General features: G+C 46.7%; 3 protein-coding genes across 5 annotated transcripts; 2 read left to right on the top strand and 1 right to left on the bottom strand.

The window, feature by feature from the left end:
- Positions 1–13: 13 nt before the first annotated feature.
- ERLEC1 (endoplasmic reticulum lectin 1) lies at positions 14–10,029 on the top strand. Its single transcript, XM_052680026.1, has 14 exons — positions 14–185; positions 257–361; positions 439–519; positions 1,349–1,426; positions 1,541–1,604; positions 3,096–3,136; positions 3,846–4,069; positions 5,522–5,651; positions 6,321–6,482; positions 7,830–7,889; positions 8,361–8,485; positions 8,861–8,938; positions 9,156–9,231; positions 9,732–10,029. Exons 1-14 carry the CDS (start codon positions 48–50, stop codon positions 9,801–9,803), a joined length of 1,434 nt encoding a protein of 477 aa, XP_052535986.1. The 5' UTR covers positions 14–47; the 3' UTR covers positions 9,804–10,029.
- Positions 10,030–15,600: 5,571 nt separating this feature from the next.
- GPR75 (G protein-coupled receptor 75) lies at positions 15,601–23,645 on the bottom strand. Of its 2 annotated transcripts, XR_008205970.1 has the most exons (3): positions 20,724–23,645; positions 18,835–18,963; positions 15,601–15,723 (listed from the first exon to the last, which is right to left on the bottom strand). XR_008205970.1 is itself a non-coding variant. In XM_052680010.1 (1 exon), the coding sequence occupies exon 1, from the start codon at positions 23,625–23,627 to the stop codon at positions 22,017–22,019; it is 1,611 nt and encodes a 536-aa protein (XP_052535970.1). In that variant the 5' UTR covers positions 23,628–23,645; the 3' UTR covers positions 20,462–22,016. The 2 variants fall into 2 exon arrangements, 1 of the variants encoding a protein (XP_052535970.1); XM_052680010.1 differs by lacking the exons at positions 15,601–15,723; positions 18,835–18,963 and having other exon boundaries at positions 20,462–23,645.
- On the top strand, positions 15,626–18,830 carry LOC128079044 (toll-like receptor 2). Of its 2 annotated transcripts, none has more exons than XM_052679916.1 (2): positions 15,626–15,729; positions 16,160–18,830. In XM_052679916.1, the coding sequence occupies exons 1-2, from the start codon at positions 15,626–15,628 to the stop codon at positions 18,765–18,767; spliced, it is 2,712 nt and encodes a 903-aa protein (XP_052535876.1). In that variant the 3' UTR covers positions 18,768–18,830. The 2 variants fall into 2 exon arrangements, with proteins under 2 accessions (XP_052535876.1, XP_052535884.1); XM_052679924.1 differs by having other exon boundaries at positions 16,214–18,830.
- Positions 23,646–24,452: the final 807 nt, after the last annotated feature.

A 24,452-nucleotide genomic window follows, 5' to 3' on the forward strand; every position in this document is an offset into this window, starting at 1 on the left:
TCGGAAGCCGACGTGTCCCGGTACCTGCCGCGGGGCCGCGGGGCGGCATGAGGCGCTGCCGGCCCCGGGCGCTGCTGTGCGGGCTGCTGCTGGCGGCCGCGGTGGCGTCTGGCGGCCGCGCTCTCCCGCAGCTCAGCGACGACGTCCCGTTCCGGGTGAATTGGCCCGGCACCGAGCTGAGCCTGGTGCGTGCGGGCTGCGGGGCGGGAAGGGAAGGCCCGTTGGGAAGGCCCGAGTAACGCGCTGCCTTTTGCAGCCCACGACGGGCGTCCTGTACAGGGAGGACAACTACATCCTGATGACCACGGCGGACAAGGAGCGCTACAAGTGCGTGCTGCCGCTGACGGCGGGCGGCGCCGAGGTGAGCGGCTGTGCGCGGAGCCGGGGCGGGCGGCCGCTGCTCTCGGGTAACGAACCCAAACGGGCGCTCTCGTGTAGGAAGAAGAGAAGGACTACCGGGGCCCGGCGCCGGGAGAGCTGCTGGAGCCGCTGTTTAAGCAGAGCAGCTGTTCGTACAGGGTGAGCTTGGCGCCGGGCCGCGTTCGGGCGCGGTGTGTGGGACGTGCCGGCGGTGCGGCTCGGGATTCCTGCGCCAAAATCAGCTCTCCGTGATGCTGTGGCTTCCTTATCCTGATCTCACTGCTCAGTTCCCCCCTAGAGGCCCGATGTATTCGTACCCCCGTCTCTTCTAACAGCGGTGTGAAGCTGTGGATGTTAAGTGCTTATCTGCAGGACTAAAGCTTTCCCACGCGGTTGCTGTAGGACGGGTGTTGCCGAAGAAGCGCTGAAGGCTCAAACCACACGTGCTCTGTGGCTCTGCCGTTTTCCACTGCTCTGCCATCCCATTGGCAAGGCTCATGTTTTGTGAAAGAAAAGCAGATAGCAAGCAGGCTGTGCTGAGCAGCAGAGCGAGCCAGGTGCGGGTGTTGCACCCACAGAAGGTCCCACAGAGTGCTTGAGGAACAGAGTGGGTCAGGCCCAGCTGGCAAGCAGGATGACACATACAATGCATACAACAGTTGCCTGAGCGGCTCGGTGCTGAATCACCTCGGCTCACCCCAGTGGTTTTGCAGTAAACTTGGTCTTCACACCCGTTGTGGGTTTGTTTTTGTTTTTGCTTTATCTGTGCGAAAGCTGAGGGAGCTTTGTCCCTTTGTTTATCTGGAACCTTGAGAAAATGCTGAGGGAACGCTGAGACTGCTCACTGCTGTTATTTTTGAGGGTGCTTTCATCCACTAGTTTGGCCTGCATTTCATTGCTGCGAAAGCCAAGAACGTGAGGGGAGATGTTAGTTTTTAGGAGTAGCGTGTCTAGACAGAATGTCACTTCTTTTGCTTTTCATTTTAAGATTGAATCTTACTGGACTTATGAGGTCTGCCATGGAAAACACATCCGCCAGTATCACGAGGAAAAAGAAACGGGGCAGGTGAGTTTCCTGCCATCTGGAGCTCCCAGCCTCCCTCTCACTGCTGGCAGCATGCAGAGCTCCTTTGAAAAAGTGTGGAAAATGATAACGTTTTTAAGCTTCTTTTGCTTGTAGAAAATAAACATCCAAGAATACTATCTCGGGAGTATGATGATGAAGACCCCATTATCTGAACCAGGTTTGTCTTAGGTTATTTTACTAATGCTCACGAGTTCTTTTGTTTTTAATCGCTATTATCTGAGAAAAACACTGCAGAAAAACTGACTCCCAGTGCAAAAAATAAAATAGTACAGTTCTGCAGATGGCTGTCTTTTTGAAAATGTGTTGTTTTCAGTGAGTTCCTTTTCAGCACCTTGAAGTTATCCATCCTGTCAGTTTGCCATGCTGTCTAATTAATTACATCCATCGGCAATAGGAAGGGTCGGGAAAGAAAATACATGGTAGAATAGATGGAAGCAATATGTGACAGATGAGTCTGTTTGATGTGTGACCTATTGCCCTTCTTTCTTTTTGGGTGGGAAGATGTCTTAACTGCTGTGAGCAATGGGCAGAGCATGTAGCATGTGTTGGGCTGAGCTGTTCTGTAATAAAACATGGGATGCCAACCCACACACCTGGAGCCTTTGCAGGTAGATATGATCCTTGGAATCGTTGGAGAGTGTTTGTTAGGGTTTCTGCCACAGACTTTCAGAAATAAGGGAGCTGAGCCCTGAAGTCAGATTACAGTCTAAAATAATTTTCTGAGTGCTTGCATTTTTGCCCAGGAATTGTTGTGGATGCCAAAAGTTCTGTGTTCACACCTGGCAATATCTGCTCCCCTTAGATACGGAGTATATTTGTTCAGAGAACTCCAAAAATTGACAAATTAATCATTCAGCAGAGTTGATGGAAACAAGAGGGTTTATTATTTTTAATTCTAGGCTAGCACAGGAAAGGTGAGCACCACCTTTCTTCCTAAAATTAACCTTAGTGCCTTAATTCTGGGGGAGTTCTAGAGCCATTAATCCCACTTCTTCAAATTCCTGAGATCTTCAGTAATGGATCTTAGTCCTGAGAAGAAGCTGTGATGTTTGGCTTTTCTTATTAGTGAGTTAGTGTCTGTGTTGTCATTAATCCTGTGCAGAGGTAACTAATTTTCTTTAGAAGCTGCTCTATGAGATGTCTAAATTGAGTTTAAGAATTATTTTGTGGAGAGGTTGCATGTGATGATGCTACAAGTTGTCATGTCTTCTAACACGTTGACTTTCTATCTTCTCTGCTTGGGTGGCAGATTTTATTCTTTCTATGCTTCCTATGCAGGAATCCACACTACTCTTACACAATAAAACAGATGGTGTCTCAAAGTGTTGTGAGCTGAATCCACAGGTGTGATACATTACTGTACTGACTACTGTTCTGTTCTCAGAACAGCAGAGCAGTGTTGCCTCTTGCTGATCTGTTCTGAATGGAGTCCAGACTTACTCCTGTTTTGTTGTCTTTGCTCTGGATCCCCAATCATTCTTTATTTCCCTTCTTCCTCTTCTGCACCTGCAAGTTGGTACAGTTGTCTGTTGGCAGCTTAATAACAAAGTACAAGTAAATAGACAGAGCGTATAAGCCTTTCTGTGTGAGTTCACTTTATTTTGAGTTCACAGATTTTATGCTCATCTCATTTTTAATTATTCCCTAGATCAAGAAGAGAAGGAAAAGCCAAAAGAAAGCACAAAAGAGGCAAGTGAAAAACATCTATTTTAACTTTTGCCATCATAGTAGAGGCATTCATACGTGATGAGATTGTATAAGTAGTTCCCTTCCAAAATGAGTATAGAAAAATGAAACTTTCTGAGGTATAGAGTGGCTGTGTGACTGGAAGCCAACGAGTGCCTGTGCAATTAAACTCCCAGGTGTTGTTAACTTTCTGTTAGCCAAGCCAGCAGATGGTGTGGGATGCTCTAGGCTGGGTGTGTTGAAGGCTGTAGCACTGAAGCTGGATGGCTTAGCAGCAGGCCCTTGCAGGTTCTTCATGGCCTGGCACTGAGGTGAAGGCAGCACTCAGACCTGAGCTGACTCTGGCAGAGCTGCTCACTGCTCCTTATCTTGAGGCTGCAGGGGGAACGCAGCTGGCTTTGGAGCTTTTCCAAAACATTGCACCCAGCTGGGAAGCTTTCTTAGAACTGCAGCATTGGACAACCAGTGCACAGGAAGCAGCTGCCTTTGCAGTCAGGCTTGTTGTCAGGCCACACATGGTGCAGTGCATCTGTGCAGCACTGAGCTGGAGGCAGTAAGCCAGAATGTGTTTGGATGTTACAGTGAAACCGAGTCACCAAGCAGGGCTTTCAGTCCAGGTTTGCTGACTCTGCACAATGTTACAGTGTTTGCTGTTTCAGAAGAATCAAAGGAGTTTTACTGCAATTCCTAACTCCTGCTTTCTTTCACGCAGATACCCACAAAAAACATAGAAGGGCAGATGACTCCGTACTATCCTGTAGAAATGGGAAATGGCACACCCTGCAGCTTGAGGCAGAACCTCCCCAGATCGAGTACAGTCATGTACATCTGTCATCCAGAAGCTAAACATGAGATTCTTTCAGTAGCAGAAGTTACAACTTGTGAATATGAGGTGGTTATATTGACACCTCTGTTATGCAACCATCCTAAATATAGGTACAGTATTCAGATTGTGGCTAACTCCAAATTTGCATCAGCTGCCATGCATGTGTTTATATCAGCCTTCTATCCACCTGTGCTTTCTGGTATGCAGCTGTGACACTTGTATGTACTTATTTTGGCAAGTACAGCTTTGCTGAGTCTTAAAAGCTTTCATCTTAAGCTGAGTCACACTTGCTTTTTGGAAGTCTGCTGGTTGACTCCATATGAGAAGCAGGTGGAAAGTACTTCATTTTTAACAGGTAAGTTTCTAACCTCGTCATTCTGGAGAAGTACAAACCAGGGCCTGAAGGCTGCAGGCAGATGAAGAATACCCAATCTCTTCTCTTAGCTGATGATTCCAAGCTCTTTGGGGATCATCTGCGTGGTATTCAGATACTGCATGTTGTATGTGTGCCATATACATGTGCATAGACTTCAACTTCTGTATTTAGCTTCAGAAAACAAGAGTATTGTCTTCAGCTAAACCTTAGTAACATTTATTTTACCAGTTCTCTCAGCTTAGGGAGTTCCCACCTGTGCTTGTCTTGGTTTAGTGTCTTTGTTTCTGCTGTGTCACTCATTTTGCACATAAAGAGTTCACAGTTTGTGTTATTTTCCAGTCATCAGTTATTACTTTTTTTTTAACGTGGACAGATGTGTTACTAGTGACACTAATGTGTTACTATCTGATGCTCTTACTGCTGCACCTCTGTTCTCTATCTGTACTGTATGTATCAGCAGAACTGAGTTGTTCTTCCATGTGATAAGAATACTGTCTTCAGCCACTAATCCCTGCCAGATGTGGAAGGATTTCTGGCCACTGGCAAGAAACACTTGAAAGTAAATACGACAGGCTATTTCCCAGTTGTATCATCTTAGTCAGCAAAGATGGATGGAGATAGCAGGCTTGGATTGCTGCTCAGTGTCAGCAGAGCTCACAGCAAACAAACCAACCTTGTTTGAAGGGCACTTTTCCTGCAGTGTTCCCTGAGACTCCTCTGAGCAGTACTTCAGACACGGCAATCATCATCTTACCAGTGATGCAGCTCCAATAACTTAGCAGACAAATACCCATTGGAACTTCTTTGGTTACAATTTCACTTTTTTAATGTTTTTTTTCTTTTTTAACGATGTCTTGCCTTGTGTAAAGCAAGGAGACAGCTGTAACCCTGCTTCATCCTGCTGCTTCTCCTTTCTTGAGATGAGTTGCTTTCTGCATAGCTAGAAAGAATGTTAGAGGAATGATGGCTTATATGCAGGGGAAAAAGACACGCATGCCCTATGCTTTATTTCTGTAGGAACTTACATCACTTGTAACTGTGAGAACATTAAGGCTTTAACCGTGATGATGTAACTGCAGGAAAGGAAATAACTGCCCCAAGCCAGTCAGAAATGTGGAAGAATAGAGAAAAGCGTGTTTTGTCTGTAAAGCATACTAAGTGATACATCCATACCTCCTTCGGACAGGTTTAGGGCTTCCCCTGTGAATGACATCTTTTGCCAATCTCTGCCTGGATCCCCACTTAAACCCCATACTCTGGAACAACTGGAGAAACAGCAAGAAATGATGAAGATGCCTTTTAGAAGAGCTAAAGAGGTAGGTGGTTTGTTTTGTTTTGTTTTGAAAGCTTGATAGTGTTTACTGTTCATGTTACAATACACATGCAGCTCACTGGAACAGGTTGTTTTAATCTATATTAGGAGACCATGTCAGACTTCGGAACAGTCTATAAGTTAGTTGCTTATTTATGTAGCTTGCTTATTGGAAGGAAAACGTATCAGTTAAGTTTGGGCAACTGACTGAGAACTTTTGTAGCCTTGTTAGCCTGCAGTTTGCAGAGTTGCTAAGATCCAGACTTGAAATTCAGCTAGACTTAAGACAGTGAAAGCATTTTGTCACTGCTTTCATGCTTTTTTGCACAGCTTTCCTCATGTAACAAGTAATAAGTAATTTCCCATAGTTGAGATGATTCTGCAGGGGCCATGTATTGCACCAAGGTAGATTCAGGTTGGACGTAGGAACAATTTCTTCTGTGCAGGAGTGGTCAGCTGCTGGTGTGGGCTGCCCAGGGAGCTGGTGGAGTCACTGTCCTGAAGGTGTCCAAGAGCTGCTCAGATGTTGTACTGGGGGATGTGGTTTAGTGGGGGAATATTGGTGGTAGGTGGGTGGTTGGGCTGGATGATCCTGGAGGCCTTTTCCAACCTTGGTGATGCTATGATTCCGTATTAAATCTATGTACTGTATTTGTTTGTACTTTAATTCCAGGAAGAGACACCTTCAACAAAGGAAGAGAAGTTTTCTTCCATTCATAAGCCTGTTGCTATTGGTAGCCATCAACTATTAACTGTAGGAACAACCCTCATCTCCAAACTGACTGACGACCAACTTATAAAGGAATTTCTCAGTGGCTCCTACTGCTTCCATGGGGTAAGAAATAGAAGCTCAATACAGTCAAATAGCTCCTCCTTAATTGTACATACCATTTCATAAATGTGTATAAAATTTTTTTCCCTGTGAAATTAATCCCTCAGTGAGAGGTGAGGGGGCCACACTGTTTCCTCATAACAGAAGAGGGCTGCCCAGAGTGGTGGTGGAGTCACCATCCGTGGTGGTGTTCAAGAAGCATTTAGATGCTGTACTAAGTGGGGAAATACTGGTGGTAGGTGGATGGTTGGACTGGATTGTCTTGAGGTCTTTTCTGATGTTGGTGATTGTATGATTCTGGGATATTTCATTCAGTATTTTTCTGTGCTAAATTCAAGACCTATTTTTGCACAGTTCTTGCCCTGGATCTCTAAATATGCTGTCTTAGCTATGTCCAGCCTAGAGCATCTCAGTGTTGCATTGTGCTGTGGCAAATCCTTCCTTAAAGCCAGCCCTCCTATCTGTTTTCTGTCCTCTCTCCCAACCAAATACTGCAGTTATTTCTGTGTATGCAGTGCTGCTGTGGTGCTAGGTATGGGACTATTCTGTGTTTGAAGAGAAGAGCATATTTGGGGTATACATCTATAGCCTCCATTGGGATATGGAGAGCAGAGAGTTGGAAGTCTTACTGTTCACAAAAGATATTTCCCTGACTTTCAGGTATTTAAGTAGATCCTCATTAAGTGATGCTTGCTTGGCTGTGCTGGGCTAAATGCAGAGTTGAAGAAATGGTACAGTTCTGCTATTATCTAAATAAAACCAGTGCATAACTTACAGAAGCCACATCAAGTTAATGTTATAACAGCACTCTTTTGCACATAATTGCATCAGTAAAGGGAAGGTTTGTATACTAAGTTCTATGCTAGAAAGGTGTCTTCAGTTTTTTCTGTTGAAAACTGACTTAACTGAACAAATGGTGAAATGAGAGTAGATCATGAGAGTTGTGCTGATTTTGTTAATGAGAAAGCCAGAAACGAACAGATAAAACATAAACAGCCACAGAGAAAAGGCATCTGAAGTTGTGCTCTTTGAAAGAGAAAACATTTCTTGAAAAGATGAATAGAGGGGATACAAGTAGTTTAAGGAATTTAGTCCTTTTGCAGCTGTTCTCATGAGTTTTCATAAAACTGAGGTCCTCTTTACTTGAACTCCTCTATTCCAGCTCTTAACTGTGCCAGTCAGTCTAATAAGAGTTTGTTTCAATGCAAATCAGGAATCAACATTTCTGATTAATTGGGAGTTTGGAGTTCTACAGCTAAAATAACCAGTGGTTTTGGGTCAGGAGGGAAATGGGAGTGGCTGTTTGGGGCTTTTGTTTTGGTTTAATGCTGAAATTATACCCCTCCCTAGGGAGTTGGCTGGTGGAAGTATGAATTCTGCTACGGCAAGTACGTTCATCAGTATCATGAGGTATGTGCACGTAGTTCTGTGCTCTGCCGCTAGATGGCTGCGGGTGCGATGGGGAGGCTGGAGGACCCGCGTTTGGCCTGAAAAAAGCAGCATCCTCTTCTTGGCTGATCAGCATTTTGGGTTTAAGAGCGTGGATTTCAGAACGTCAATCCTCAGTGCTGCAGGGTGACGTAGATACCGTGTCAGGTAGAGCACAGTGATAAGGAAAGCTGAAAAGGTGTCTGTCTTGTGGAAATGCTCTTCTGGTCATTGAAATACGTTTATCAGCTTACACGGCCTATATGGCTGTTCTGAAGAGACCGTCAACTTGAGTCTTTACCCTACAACATCATCCTTCATGGCTTGTCCCAAATGCAAGGACGTGGCACGTGGACGGGAGCAGACTCGCTCTAGAAATGACACTCCACTCATGAAGACATCTTCACTGCTAAAATTACAGTACAAGATCACTGTCAGCCTTTCTTTTTTTAGGACAAGGAAAGTGGCAAGACTTCTGTGGTCGTGGGCACCTGGAACAAGGAGGAACACATTGAATGGTCCAGAAAGAATGCTGCTAGAACGTACTATCTTAAAGAAGATGGCACACAGACAGTTAGGTATGGTCACAGTCACTGAGATTACTGCTCTGGTTAAGAGTTCCTGAGTTACTCTCATGTGTGTGGCAGAGAGAAATAAATGCCAACATCCACTTCAGCCACACATGGATATTTACTAATAGATAAGCTGTTACAAGCATGTTGATTTTTTTCCCCCTAATCATCATGCCATGTCAAGAAAGATAATTCAAGACTGGATATGAGGCAGATTCTTCCAATAGTAAACAACTGTTTGCTCCTGTAATACTGAAATACATTATTTTACTTCTTTGTTATACATATTGAAGTTAAATATTTGAAATTATGAGATACCATATTAAACAAATGAGCTCTGTGCATAAAAATTGTGTTTACTGTTTCCAAACTTTTGGGCAGGATGGTGTCTCATTTCTATGGAAATGGAGATGTTTGTGACTTAACTGACAAGCCAAGGCAGGTGACAGTGAAGTTGAAGTAAGTTAACTTTTTTTTTTTTCCTTTTTAGTAAACTGATGCTTTGTGTTTCTGCTTTCTCTTCCAGAAAGGAAAGCAATATCTTTCTGCTTTTCACAAGGCTCAGAAAGCAGTGACTGTTAGCTGGGTTTGATAAAAATGATGCTGATAGTAGGGAAATATATTTTATTTTTGTGCTTCTTAAATGCTAAAAACAGCCACATTTCTTTTTTTTCAGATGCAAAGAGTCTGATTCACCTCATGCTGTAACCATATATATGCTAGAGCCTCATTCTTGCCAGTACATCCTTGGGGTATGTAAACACATTCTTGCCTTTCCAAAGATCAGCTGCCACGTAGTGCAGGATGTCTCAGGGTACATGCTCCACTTCATGGAAAGTGTGAGATCAGTTCTGACTTGATTGACTGCTTTTATTTGTCACAGAGTATGATTTGGTAGCTTTTTCTGCTCAAGTGACAAACTTCACAGCTGCCATCTGAAGCAGGGTTAGCAGTGCAGCCTGCCACTGGCAGGGGAACATAGACACTGTCCAGAAAGACACATCAGGATTTCCAAATGCACTGAAAAATGCTGATGTCATTTCAGTGTTCTTAGCAAATCTGATGAAGGTGCTGCTCCATCTGGTCACCACTGGGCACCTTAAATATGTGAAATGTGCTGCACCTCCTCCCCTCAGGCAACCCCCAACCTCAACCCCCAAGGTTGCCAACCTTGTGATCTCTGTTTCTTGTAAAAGTTATTTCACAGTTATTTCATATTTTCACACTTCAGTTTTGATCTTGTGTGTTCAAGGTGGAATCTCCTGTCATCTGTAAAATTTTGGATACAGCAGATGAATACGGGCTCCTTTCAGTACCCAGCTAAAGAGCAGCACGGTCCATGAAGAAAGCCATACCCATCAGCATCCCAGCTGGCCTTTTCCACATTCACACCGTACCTGTGAGATGAGCGGCCAGTACAGAAGTGTTCAGCCAACCAGCCTCACCAGCAGATTTGCCCGAGATGAGGGACTCGTGAACCACTTTGTGTATAATTATGTGTATATAAGAGGTTATCGATAAACTTTTAACAATTAAAATCTTGTCTTGCATTCCTTGTTTGACTGGTGTGTGAGGCGTTCTGCGATTGTCGTCATCATCGGGTTACAAATGACCACCTTTCAAAAGGCAAAATGGACACGGTCTGGCTTCAAGGGAGGAGTTCAACTGCCAACAGAAGGGAAAAGGGAAACCAGCACTTCTTGCAGAAGCCTTCAGCAGGCATCCCAGCAATAATTAGTTGTTCTAATGCACTTAGTTTGTCCAAACACAAATGTTGCCTCAATTTGACTGATGGGAACCAGTGTTAATATCACAGTCCTTTTGCCACTTAACTTACTTTGTCCCTGTTCAGCTGTCACCGCTGCTTTTTAAGTCCCATTTATTTTGTTGTCTTCGTAGGTATTACTAACTTCATAGATTCATCTTAATGTATTTATTTTGCTGACCATTCCTATTGATGCGTGCCAGAGTTGCTGTTCTGCTTGGGGAGCTAAAGCATAATACTAGATTGCTTTGGAGCAGCTGTCATGCAACATACCCCTAAAGATTTCCTTCCTTGAGAACACTGTAGGGCTGGCAGAAAGTTCCTTTGCTGCTTTTACTGAGTGCCATATCCCTAACTTGTTCTGAGTGACCACAAACCGACCTTGTTCACAATAAACACACCAGATGACTTGTGTGTCCTTTGGTCACAGCCCTGCAGTAAGACTTGGCACGTGCACCATCCTGCTGAGAATCAAGGTTCCAACTGAGAAAGGACTTACTGAGTGCTTTCAGATACTTTCTATTGAGTTCTGCCATAATCAGCTTGGGAGTTGTGCAAGGTGTGTAATGATGCTGAGATGCACAGAAGCCGGACAACACTTCAGTGCATAGCAATTGTGTGTTCTCAGTGTCTGGATTGCCATTAGTTTGTCAGCCTGCTGCAGGTTTCCTCTTTCCTACAGTTGTGCAAAGTGTAGGAGTTTCATAACTGATCTCAAGCGGAAATCTGCTGAGCATCTGGCATGTGGCTGCTCTGGTACTATCCAGAGTATCAAGTAAAGCTGGGACACTGTTGCAATTAGCAACTAAATTTACTCTCTTCACAGCAGAAGAGAACAAAGCAGCAGCACGATGATGGGCCATTTAGATGCAAAGTCATTCTTCCTGTTCACATCCTAATTTTGGATTGCCCGGCCCTGTTATGGCTAGGACAGGGGAAGAGGACTTTACTTAGCTAGATTTTGTAATGTTCCCTAAAGCACGAGGAAAATCATCCTTACATTTTAATCTCGTATTAAGCCAGCTTTTAGAAAACTAGAGGCATAAGAAGCAAAGACCAAACTTTAGATATTTAACTTTGTTTCCTTGAAGTATTTTAACTTGCCTGAACAGCCGGATCCTCTCACTGGGCATCCGGAACAGCCGCTAGCAATCTGGGCCCCCTACTGACCGAAGGCTGTCTTTACACGCGATTCAACGAGTTCGTGTCTGCAAGTGGGCTGTGCGGTGTGCTTAAGAACGTGGTCTCAGAAAGCGCAGATGATAGACAGGGGAAGAAAGGCTGCAGGCTCCAGCAGCATCTTCCCATACTGCCTGCATGGATGCCAAAGGTGGAACTGCAGTGTGAGTAGCTGCAACCAAAACGTCTTTAAACTACTTTGGGTACTCCCAGGTCAACATAACAGTAAGAAAATACAGTGTTTAGCTTTAGCTTCCTCTAATCTGTGTTGATAATGGGCCGGCTGACTCTTACTGAGGCTGCAGCAGCAGGTGGAAGTGTGAGACAGAACTGTGCGACCCCTGATGGCAGTTCTGGATTGAGGCTGCTCCATCTCTATTTACCTGCTTTTAGGAAAGTCAGCATCACTGTGGCTCAGTGCTGTGCAGAACCACTAAGCAGTGAGTGCTCGAGCCCCAGGCTGTATGTGTGGGGGACACTGTCAGACCTCGTCAGCATGTATTGTGTTAGGTCATATTCAAGGGAGGAGAAACCACAACAGACTGAAACCTTTCTGCACACCTGTTTGTTGTGGTAGATTAGATGAGAGGAGAAGATAAAGATAGATACCTGCAGAATTTAAAGAATTCCACTTCCCCTCATAGCAGAGAAGTCCCCAGCACCGTGGGGAAGTGCAGCCTCTGTGACTAAGCAGCCACAGCACCTCAGCATGCCACTGAAACCAATGAAGTTCTGCTGCTATTTATGTGCTGTTGCCAAAACCACATATCCAGTTCTCCACATTCCTCAGCTTCTGCCACCCCTTGCAGGGAAGCAATGTGCTCACATATCCCTGCTCTGCACCCAACACACCTGCAAGCATAACACCACGACATCCAACCCTCAGGCTCTTGCCATTAGCGCTCTGCATTACACAACGAGGGCTTCACTGAACATCAAACACCAAAACGGTACCTGAGGCAACACCAGACTTACAACCATTTATTACTACAGGAAGAAAAAGCTTTGCCAGCAATGAGCAAAGCCCACGGCTGGATAACAAAGATGAAAAGTAAAGCACTAAGCTAAAGCTCAGGTAGCTGAGGCATTTTGCCTCCAAGAGACTAAGAGCCAAATCCATGCTGCACATTGGTCTCACATTCCTCTGTCAGGACATCTCCTCTCCCATGCAGCTCGTTCTGTCCAGCCACCACAGACTACCACTGATTCTCTCTCCAACCAATTATTTATTGTGACAGGAACTGGGTGACAGGCCGGCACCTAAATTAACTGCTTTTGACCTAGGTTGTGCACATCATTTACCTTTGCCAGTAAAGGTCAGCAGAGGGTCCTGACACCATTTGCTCCAAGCCCAGCAGGAGCAGTGCTGCACTACAGGTTTTTCCTGTGCTCACAGAAAATAAATATTTTTTTTTCAAGTCGTGAGAATTTCTTCACCCTGTCCTTAGTGATAGAACTACTGTGTGGTGCAACACCTCCCACACGACAGGGAAAGCCCAGCAGACAGCACAGGTTTCCTTACAAGTCCTTCAGGAAGGACCTGATTCCAACTCACAGAGATGAGGAACACTTTTCTTTTTTACGCTGTCCTGTATCTCCCCTGCTAACAGCTGAGTTGGGAAAGAACCAGTGTGGGAGGAGGAGGAGGAAAGATGTGCACCAAAAACCAAAGAGCACAACAGATCACGAGTTGATACTGCTGGAAGTAATTAATCCTAACATAAGCTTATGTTCTCATACATTTGAATTTGGAAGAAAAGCTCCTTCTTCAATGCTCTACTAAGCAGGCCCTAGGATGTGGAAGCCTCTCAGAACCAAAAAGAGGGAAAAATGAGCTTCCTTGGGTGTGCAGAAAGCATAAAGTGGAACTGGAGCTCTCTGGGTTTAGGGGCTGATCTGCTTAGATTTATGCCTGTGATGGTATGCAGGTTTGCACCTCAGCCTGAAAGGCATTTGATTCCTTCCTCATGTAAGAATCACCAGTGTGGAAAATAACTCAAACAGCAGACAGCAGTAATTGCACCTATGTAATCTGCAATTAGTCAAAGGGAATTACATCAAAGGAAAGTAGATCTGTGAAAGTGAAACATGCCGCTTATTGAAGGTATTTATTTCAATGAGAAGAGCTCAAAGAATGAACTGTTTTATGCCCCAGAATACTAGATCCATCCACACAAAAAAAGATCATCAGCAATAAGCACCTAATGACGTTTCCCTCTCCCCAGCTTATCAGTACAGGAATGCTTCAAACTCACTTATGAGTCAGAAACTGGTGAACTCCTACAAAACCCAACCCATGTAGCACAGAGTCACTCACTTCCTGCTAGGACCTGCTAAAAAGCCATCAGGAAATGGGATTGGAATTTTCTGTAGAAAGTAAGAGTCATATGATGAATGATCTTCCATCTCTACCCAAAGAGTGCTCAAACACAGCAGCCCTGAGCCTTCAGACAATAGGGATTCCTTTTAGAGCTAATTCCTAACTGCCATTCAAACTCACAAGTAATTATCTGCATGACTGAAACAAGAAGCAGAGAGATTATTTATGTAAGACACCAGCACAGCTAGATACAGCTGAAAGGATGCAGTGGCTCAATGTGTGAGGCAAAACAGCCCCTGCAAAGTTTCACCTAGCTCAAGGGTCAAAATAAGACAATCAGGCTTGGAAACAGTTTTCTCAAGTACAGAAACACGGGGTATTATTTTAACATTAACATTACAACACTAATACTTGGATTCCCCAAATCTGCCTCAGTTCTGCCTTCGGCCACACTTGCATTTTGCCTCATCACTCACACAGGGCTTTCTTGTGTGCTGCTGTTCCTCCACAGTCCCCAAAACAGTCCTGTGCTGGAACACAGCCGGTCCATCTTCTCAAAGGAGGGGGCTACAGAGTGAGTTTCAAGAATTGAGTGGCTCCTTTCTGGTCAAGGAAGGAAGGCTCACCAGGGAGACGCAGCTATCTACAGGGGGTCACTGCAGGTTCAATTCTGACGTCCAAAACACTCTTGATTTCCTGTCTCCTGCTAAAGCAGGTAGGGATCTGTTTGGGCAAGGCACGGCTTCAGGGCAATTCCCAGTCTGGCTGGAGAGGAAAGTGCTGCTCTGATTAGAAAGGGGATGCAAACAACCCTGGGGTTTTCCGGTCCCTCAGGTTCAGACAGGGCTATCATAAGAATTTCCAGTCACTGATGGTTACGAAAGACTGGAAACATTAGGTTTTTTTAGAAGAAGCAGCAGAGCAAATGACAGCACTCAGTGCCTTGTGCAATCTGTTGACTCCACCAACATCCTGAACCTGAGCGAGCTGTAAGCAGAGCACATCTTTAAAGGCAGCACTACAGACAAGAAGAAAATCTCCTGTTCTTTTCCCTGCTCAGACAGAAGCGAGGCTTCAGCAGCAGCGTGACCAGCTCTCCCATTTCCAAATGTAAGTCCAATGACACTTGTTTTATCTTCCCCCTCCAGAAAGGCTGAGAACAGTACAGTGGGACATTCATTACAGAGTATTGTCTTGGTTCTCCTTCCTGTCTTTACCATAACTGCAGCACAGCAGCAAAAATCCCAGAGAACACCTTGGGAGCAGGTCGTTGAGAGCGACCTCCAAACCTTAAATCAAGCAGCTCCCACGCCCCATTTCCCCCTGAAGCAATGGGCTCCCATTGGCAGGAAGGTTTCTTGCTGTGAGAAGGAGAACCCTGCCACACTCACCCCACAGCCTGTGCCACCCCACTGGCAGCACTACAAAAGCAGCAGTGGGATCGGGCAGTTCTGGAGGCTGCAGCAGGGCTGTGAGGAGAGTGGGCACTAGAAACATGAGGTAGGCTTTAACTGTCTCTCATCTGTAGGTGCTGTGCAAGGCTTTGACATCTTGGGGGTGGCTTACTGGTGGGGGGTGTTTAGTGGGGCTGATCCTGGTTCTGGTCTTGGGGCTGTTCAGGACTGAGGACATATCTGGAAGGGCTTTGCCTTCCCTCCGCTTTCTTCTTCTCAGTCAAATGTGAGGATCCTGGCCTGGTAGCTGTGATGGCAGCTAAAAGGGGCTATGATAAGGCTCGATCACTCTGCTAATGGTACACATTCCCACATAACAAATAGAAGACATGGAAGCGCATGATCCAGTGTGAGCAAACTCCAAGAAAGACGTGGGGCAGAAGAGCAGCCGAGCGGCGACCTTACCAGGCTCAGGGAAGTCTTCAGAGATGAGTGGGTCGGCAGGCAGTGACCTCTCCTGGTGCAGGTTGCCACATCCAAATCCACCCATTTCATCTTCGGAGCCAGTTTTCTCTTTTTCTTCTTCCTGCAGGTAAGATTAAATCAATGTTCAGTGGTAAATTCAGTTGAGTCAGGATGAGAAGCGCGAAACCTGCAAACAGCATTTAGGAAAGCGCAATTCAGATTGCACAACGGGAAGCTGTTGCTGAGAAGGCTGCTTACAACCTGCCTGGGGAAGGGAAAAGGTTATTTTACAGCAGCAAACACTCAGATTCGCTACAGTGATCTGAAATGCACAGTGCTCTACTTCAGATCCTTCTGACACCTCTTCTAGTCCTGCCTCTTGAACAAAATAATGAAGCGGGACACGTTTTTGTGTGGATAACAAGGAATTCAGATGTGACTAGTGAAGCAATTTATGTGCTTGTCCATAAAGTAGGATTATTTAACTATTTAAAGGATACTCGTTGATGCAATGTAGAGCATAGTATAATGATGGATTTTACATTTCTTTTCTCTAGGATGAGGACCCTTATCGGAAGTCTTTATTTCTACTTCATTTCTTTCTTATTCAGTAGAGCCAATGGATTCCTAAATCAGAGAACATCTCCAATGTCTTCCTTCCCATTTTATAACTACTCTTACTTAAACCTCACTTCTGTATCAGAAGCACAAGCTCCCAAAACAGCAAGAGCTCTCAACTTCTCACATAATGCAATTGAAAAAATAACCAAAAGAGACTTTGAAGGTTTTGATGTACTGGAAGTTTTGGACCTTTCCTACAATCACATTAAGGACATTGAACTCGGTGCATTTGAGAACCTGCTCAGCCTTGTTTCTGTGGATTTATCATTTAATGATGAGAATCTTCCGGTATCTGATCTTGCACCTCACCTGAAACTCATACCAACCAGTGGGGCCTCAGGACCTTCACAGACTTATATGTATTTTCAAACATCAGCAGAGACTGCTCTGGAGCCTCCTACACCAGCTGAACTGCTGCCACGTTTGGAAGATCCATCCAATCCAGGAAATGTTAGCCCAAGGTTCAGACGAAGAAGAGCAGAGGAAAATACAACCTCCCCTCCAGCAGCCACGCTGAGGCCTGACGTGTGTGGAGCACCAATCAATGGCTTGCTTGACCTATCAAGGACCAAACTGTCTAATGAAGAGCTGGAAGCAAAACTGGATGCAGACCTCTGCCAAGCTAAGCTGGGTGCTGTTTTGGAGTTTAACATTAGTCACAGCGACCTGGAAATGGATCTTCTATCTCTGTTCGTCCTGTTTTTGCCAATGAAAGACATACGGTCCGTTGATGCAAGCTACAACAAAATAACAATTAACAACATAGACGTTGAAGCAATCTGTCACTTCCCATTCAGCAACTTTTCATTTCTAAATATCAGCAACAATCCCATAAACAGGTTGGAAACGATGTGTCTCCCTCCAACCATCACGGTCATCGATTTGTCCTTCACAAACATCAGTACAATACCCGCAAATTTTGCTAAAAAGTTATCTAAACTGGAGCGTCTGTATGTTCAAGGAAATCAGCTCATATACACCGTACGTCCAGACAGCCCCAGAGCAGCCACAAGGCCTCCCCCTGGAACTGTACATATCAGTGCCATTTCCTTTGTCAGAAACCAGGCTGGTACACCCATCGAAAGCCTTCCAGAGAGAGTGAAGCACCTGAAAGTGTCCAACTGCTCCATTGTAGAACTTCCAGAATGGTTTGCCAACAGAATGCAACAACTGCTATTTCTGGATCTCAGCAGCAATCGCATTTCCATGCTTCCTGACTTACCAATCTCTCTGCAGCACCTCGACATAAGCAACAGCGATATTAAGATGATACCCCCTAGCTTTAAATCTCTCTCCAACTTAACCGTATTTAACATTCAAAACAATAAAATTACAGATATGCATCCTGAATACTTCCCGTCGACTTTAACAACATGCGATGTTAGTAAAAACAAGTTGAAGGTGCTGGCATTAACCGAAGCCCTAGAGAACCTCGAATCGCTTAACGTCTCTGGAAACCTCATAACCAGACTGGAACCCGCCAGCCAACTTTCTGCACTCACTAACCTGGACAGCAGTCACAACCTGATTTCAGAACTCCCCGACCACTTTGGGCGAGCTCTCCCGATGCTGAAGCATTTCAATTTATCAGGGAATAAGATCTCCTTCCTGCAGCGCGGCTCCCTCCCAGCTTCTCTGCAGGAGCTGGACATCAGCGACAACGCCATCACTACCATCGTGCAGGATACTTTCGGACAGCTAACGAGTCTGAGTGTTCTGACTGTTCAAGGCAGACATTTCTTTTGTAACTGTGACTTGTACTGGTTTGTAAACGTCTACATCCATAACCCACATTTGCAGATAAATGGCAAAGACGATCTCAGGTGCAGCTTCCCACCGGACAGGCGGGGCTCGCTGGTGAAGAGCAGTAATCTCACACTTCTGCACTGCTCCCTGGGCATTCAGATGGCCATTACAGCCTCTGTGGCCATCCTGGTTGTTCTGGTGCTAACCGGCTTATGTTGGCGCTTTGATGGGCTGTGGTATGTGAGAATGGGCTGGTACTGGTGTATGGCAAAGAGGAAGCAGTACAAGAAGAGGCCAGAAAACAAGCCCTTCGACGCCTTCATTTCATACAGCGAGCACGATGCAGACTGGACAAAAGAGAATCTACTGAAAAAACTGGAAACTGACGGATTCAAGATATGTTATCACGAAAGAGACTTCAAACCAGGGCATCCTGTACTTGGCAACATTTTTTACTGCATAGAGAACAGCCATAAAGTCCTTTTTGTTCTCTCTCCCAGCTTCGTAAATAGCTGCTGGTGTCAGTATGAACTGTATTTTGCTGAACATCGGGTCCTGGATGAAAATCAGGACTCCCTCATTATGATAGTGCTGGAAGACCTCCCGCCCAACAGCGTGCCTCAGAAGTTCAGCAAACTCAGAAAGCTGCTGAAAAGAAAAACCTACTTAAAGTGGAGCCCCGAAGAACACAAACAGAGGATTTTCTGGCATCAGCTGGCAGCTGTGCTAAAAACAACAAACGAACCGCTGGTGAGAGCGGAAAATGGACCCAATGAGGATATGATTGAGATGGAATGAGAGATGAGGACTTACACAGACTGTGCCTGGAAAGTCAGCAGTCAAATAAAAGTGTTTCCACGATTACCTTCTGCAAAGCCTGCTGTGTTGTTATCCAGAGGGCTGAGACCCGAGCCCTGCTGAACAGCCTTTCATTTCTGGGCGCTTGATTTTCTTCAGCTATTACTAGCATTTCTTAAAATGTTGTGGTTGGCACCTGAAAGGAAGAACAGCTTGAGTCACACTGCAGATCCTAACTACCTTTTGGAGATTACTGCAGTAATAATGAAAAGTAGTGTCATTCAAATACAAATTGCTTCAGATTCTTAAATCTAGTACAGCTTCAGATAGAATGCACCAGGATTACAGTCAAGAAAAACACAAGCTGTAATAGTACACGGGTAAAAATTTCCTCTTGTGGTTTGGCACAAAAAGATTAAAGTCAGTGTAGCCACCTGAGAGATGCAAACGCAAATCCATGGTGCTGCCTCACTTGGGTACGTGGTGGAAGAGAACAGACTTAGAAATCTTTCAAAACCGCAGGCCAACATTAGAACTAGACAACCAAGAACAAGCTAGCAGAGTATGCCAGGCTGTACTGTTAAATAATTGGTGTTTTATCTAAATGCTGTTACCACAAACCTCTGAAGAACAGGCAAGAAAATTCTGTATAATAATATCGTAATAATAGGTTTAAGAAAATTTCACTTGACACAATCAGCCTAATCCATTTCATATCATTTCGGTGCTACCTCTGCCTAGTCACCATCATCACCTAACGCTACTTACTTATATCATATGAAAAAATAAAAGAATGATCAGCTATCTAACACATTCCACATTCAAGCGAGAAAAACAGGTCCTGGCAGGAAATAACTATCAGCTGAGAACAGATCATTTGGTGCAGCACAATCTGGACTCGTTTGTAAGGTGAGCAAACCCAAACCACCGATCTTTACTTGGCTGGTTCTGATAGTCCAAGTGGGCTAAAGAAAAGAAAAGAATAGATATACCACAGGAGAGTCTACAGGAAGTCATTTTCGTTGTACAACTGATTACTCCAGTTTAAATTGTGCTTGGAAGAAATTGTGGCTATGTATTTTCAAAATGAAATCACTCTTCTATTTACTACATCCATAAACCTCCTCCAAAAAGACAGTTATTAAATGGAATCAAAACCTTAAATCAGATATTGCTTGAATGAAGTTGTTATACTTGCCTATCACAGACACATGAACACATCGGCTGCTTTAGGAGCACGGCTGGCACCAGGGGTTAAGCAGAACAGTAACACAAGGTGCTTGATAGGGACTTAATTTCCTTTGCCTTAATTACATTTCACATAAAGGAATTAAAAGCTCCCTCTGTCCCAAAGCTGTACCCTCTCCTCTTTACTCCCACATGAACATTCAGTGCAAATTACTTCAGTGAACTACTTTTGTGAATAAGGCAAGAAGGAGTTCATCTCCTGTCGTGGGACGAAGTTCAGGAGACCCAAGACAAACACATGGTATGGAAGTGTGCATACATACAGCAGACTCAAATCTTCACGTTCCACGCTTCATGTCCAAACCAGTCTTAATGTCTATCTTAAACCCCCACAAGGTCCATCCCAGGCCCTGCCCTACATTCTGCAATACGAGATGGTCAAAATCCCATGTATTTTTACCTCCAAATTCAGAGAAATACAAAGAGAGAAAAAAGCAAACAACGCATCTTTTAAATACCTTTTGTAATTACGTTAGTAAGAACCACGTCTGGGCAGGGGGAAAAGACTTACTGAAATCATTTCCATTTTACATTGGTATTAGAAAGTTGTCTGCGTTCATTTTATTGCAATAAAGCCGCACTGAATTATTCAAAGTGAATTAAAATTCCGAGTGCTAAACAAAGAGCAGTGTTCACACACTAACAGCCTTCCAGGAAAATCCTGAACACAGCTGGGTTAACAAACAGCCCAAACCAACGACGACTCACACGCAGCAATGAGGCGAACGGTTCATCTTCCCATCGCGACCATTTTGTTGAAGGGCTGCCATTCTCCCTCCACTGGCACCAGAACCCTTGGCACGGTCGCTCTGGAGATACCACAGCTCTCCTGAAGCCAACAGCAGCTGAGGGGCGACTGCTTGCTTGGAAAAGATCTGTCCGCTCAAAGCAGTGACTGCCCGGAATTTAAACGCCTGCAGATGATTCCAGTTCACAAGGAGGTCCCACAACACACTGCACGACACCAGTGGGTGGATTTATAAAAAATGCTTCAGTTGTTTGCTCACAGTGTGAACCACTAGATAAAGAGTATCAGTAGACATATTAGACTTTAAATCAAACTGGCATCGCAGGACGAGGTCAAAGCCTTGTAATGGCCTGGCTCCTCCAACAACTTGGTACTCTTGCTCTAAAAGTTGTTCATACCTCTCAGGAATGTCTCGGCCAAACTCCTCTACTTCCCACTCTTAAATAAAACCACAGAGAAAGAGCAACCAGCAACACCAGAACAGATTAGAACATTCCAGAAGTGACTGCATTATTAACAGGAGGCAGTTCTGTAATACTGCAATATTCAGCCCTATCCTCAAATAAAACCTATAATTCATACTGGGCAGTTATTTCTATCAGATGAAAAGCACTTGGCTGAATGCATTATTTTGGGATATACAATGGCACCAGTCCTTACAATAAATGTACAGTGGAAATCAATACGTATACTTCAGAGGTTCGTTATGGCACCACAACTCTTCTCCCCAGTCCCCTCCTGGTGGCAATACATCACTGTCTGTCAAACCCTCTTGCTCCAGGAAGCTGAAATTCACAGAGATTTCGGTGCTGCTGACACTTGCTACATCAAAACACCACCAATCCTTGTGACCTTTAGCAAATGGAAATTTAAACCAGAGCATTACCAAGCATCCTCCCAACTCTTCCTTCCTGAAAATACGGCAAGTATGCACTTCAACAGACAACACTCCTGGCACAGCCTCAGATTGTTCTCTGAGATATTCTGCCTCAAAATGTAATCAATCACATGTCATCGAGTAACAATTCGAAATTCAAGCCTAAAATGTTGCCCTTTCTGACTTGACAGAGAAATTCAAGAAAAAGCCACAGAAGTAATTTTCTAGTATTCACTTCAAATGCATGTAGCCGGATGTTAACACTACTGTTTTGTTTTTTGTAAGCTGGGAGCAGTACAGCAATACCATTGAGTTCAGAACTCCAACAGTGATGGGCATCCCCTAAATGAGCTAGATCAGACCTGCTTTCCCAAGGTTACACTGAGGGTACGGGTATCGGCTTGGTGGAAGCGCTGCCACAGTCTTGCACCAGGTCGGTGGTGGTGTGGTAGTGCATGGCAATGTAGGATTTGGTGAAGCCAAAAGTCGAGTTCACCGGCTGCAAGCTATTGGGGGTGCTCGCCTCCTGGGAAGGGCTGCTGTTGTAGATACTGTAATAGGGCTCGATGCGAGTGTTCATGGGGGTTGAGCTGCTCTGCCCATAGTGCTGATGTCCGTAGGATGCCTTGGGACTCAGCACGCTCTCCTTGGAATGACTGGGACCGCAAGCTTGGTCCACAAACTTTTTCTGAGGCTTAGGAGACAACACGTACGCTGAATTGGTCTCATGGTGGGACGACTTGTTCCTGTTGACTTCCAGGCTGCCTTTGCCCATGGCTCGAAGCCTCGTCTTCTGCTTGCAGCAGAAAAAGACAAGGGATAGGTACTGCAGGCACCACAGGGCTCGTCTCCGAAGTCCGGCGCTGTTGCGGGAATATATAAAAGGGTTTAACCCAGATTTGAAAAAAATGAGGGTAAATCCACACAGCTCAAACTGATAGAGCACAAAGCTGCCGCTGCCGGAGAGCATGTCCTGCACCAAAGAGATACCCAGGGGCAGGCAGCACACCAAGACGGAGAGCACGATGACAACACACGTCACCACCGCCCTGGAGTCTTTGGCTGCGGACAGGTTGACGGCCGGCATGAGCTGCAGCCGGCCGGTGGCCGACGGTTGGCCCAGATGCATGGCGTAACTGTGAGCCTGACTGTGCTGCGGCTTGCCGGAGCCCCAGTTCCTGTACAGGGCGGGCAAGGCGTTCTGCCCGGCCCCGGCGGCCGGCGGCCCCACGAAGGGCTGGGGTCCAGAGGCGCCCACGGCCACCGCAGGTGGGCACTTCCTCACCTGCGCGTTCCTCCGCAGGGCCTGGGCGATCATGACGTAGGAGACGGACACCACGGCCACGCAGCAGATGAAGTCGGTGACGTAGAGGTAAAGGATGACCTTCCCATCCCCGCGGGCGAAGCTGGACATGGGCAGGCAGAGCCGGGAGCCGCGGGTTCTCAAGGTGGCCATGGTGGCCAGGGTGAAGCTGGCGGCCCAGAGCAGCGCGGCGAGCAGCAGCGTGCAGGGGAAGGGCGCGGCGCGGTGCGGCTGCTTGCCCAGCACCATGCGCAGGCGGTGCAGGGCGATCACCGCCACCGTCTTCAAAGACATGATGATGAAGCCGGAGCTGGTGAGGTGGAAGGCGAAGCAGAAGGCAGCCGGCACGCCTCGGGCCGGGTCGAAGAAGAGGACGAAGGCGAACATGGGGGCGGCCACCCCGCAGATGAACAGGTCGCAGAAGGAGAGGTTGAGGATCATGAAGTCGAAGTTGGTCCTGAATTTCCTGAGGGCCGGGTCGAAGAAGGACAAGAAGACGATGAGGTTGCCGTAGGAGCCCAGGCAGAAGACGAGGGCCAGCAGCGAGGCGCAGGCCGCCAGGGTGGCGGTGTGGGTGCCCTCCCGCAGCCCCGCGGCGGCGCTGCCGTTCCCGCCCAGCGGCAGCAGCGCGGCGGAGGGGGGCTCCTCCTCGCCCCCCGCCGGCAGCCGCCCCGACGCGTTCATCTCCGCCCGCCGCCTCGCCGAGGCCGCGGCCGGCCCGCGGCGGGGCCGCTCTCCCGCCGCCCCGCAAAGCGCGCGCGGCCGCGCCACCGCCGCCGCTCCCTCAGGGCTGCCCCCGACATGGCGCCGCCCGCCCCGCCATGGCGCCCGCCGCCGCCGCCGCGGCCCGGCCCCTTCCCCGCTCGGCGCGGCCGCCTCGGAGGCGCCTCCCGCCCCGCTTCTCCGGCCGCGCACACGCACGGCGGAGCCGCGGCCCCCCGGACCTCCGGCTGCCCGGGCGGCACGGCTGCGGAGAGGCTCGTGCTCGCCGCCGCCTCCTCAGCTTCGCCGCCGTGTCGCCGTTCTGCCTCTGCGGGCTGCGGCGGTTCCCGCTCCTTGCGGGGCGGTTGGGCCGGCCGGCCTTTAAGGGTTCTCGCAACCGTTCCGTGCCCAGACCCCAAGCGAGCGGCTCGAGGCTGCGCTGCCGCTCCGTGCCGGCTGAGCACCACCAGAGCACGGGCCCGGCTGTGATCGTCAGTGCTTCGGGCAGCTCATCTGCCTGCCCTTCGCCATCGCTTTATGCGCAAACTGAGCACGGGCAGGCGAGGCACAGAAGTGCTGTGAAAATGCAGGAGGTGCAGAACTTCTGCCTTATGTGCCGGCACTCGCCTTATGCTGCACATTTCTACATATGCAGACAAATATATGAGTCTGTCGTCTTAGTAGCCCGCCTCAACCCCCAGCAATCCTGCAGAAGCACGGCAGTGTTTTGTGGAAGCCTCAAGGCAGACAAGAGCTTTGTCACGTTACGCTGACATCCAAAAGCTCGTCAGTGGTTTGTTTTTCAAC

This window comes from Tympanuchus pallidicinctus, unplaced genomic scaffold (genome assembly GCF_026119805.1).
Source record: "Tympanuchus pallidicinctus isolate F22 unplaced genomic scaffold, pur_lepc_1.0 scaffold1, whole genome shotgun sequence".
Taxonomy (NCBI): Eukaryota; Metazoa; Chordata; class Aves; order Galliformes; family Phasianidae; genus Tympanuchus; species Tympanuchus pallidicinctus.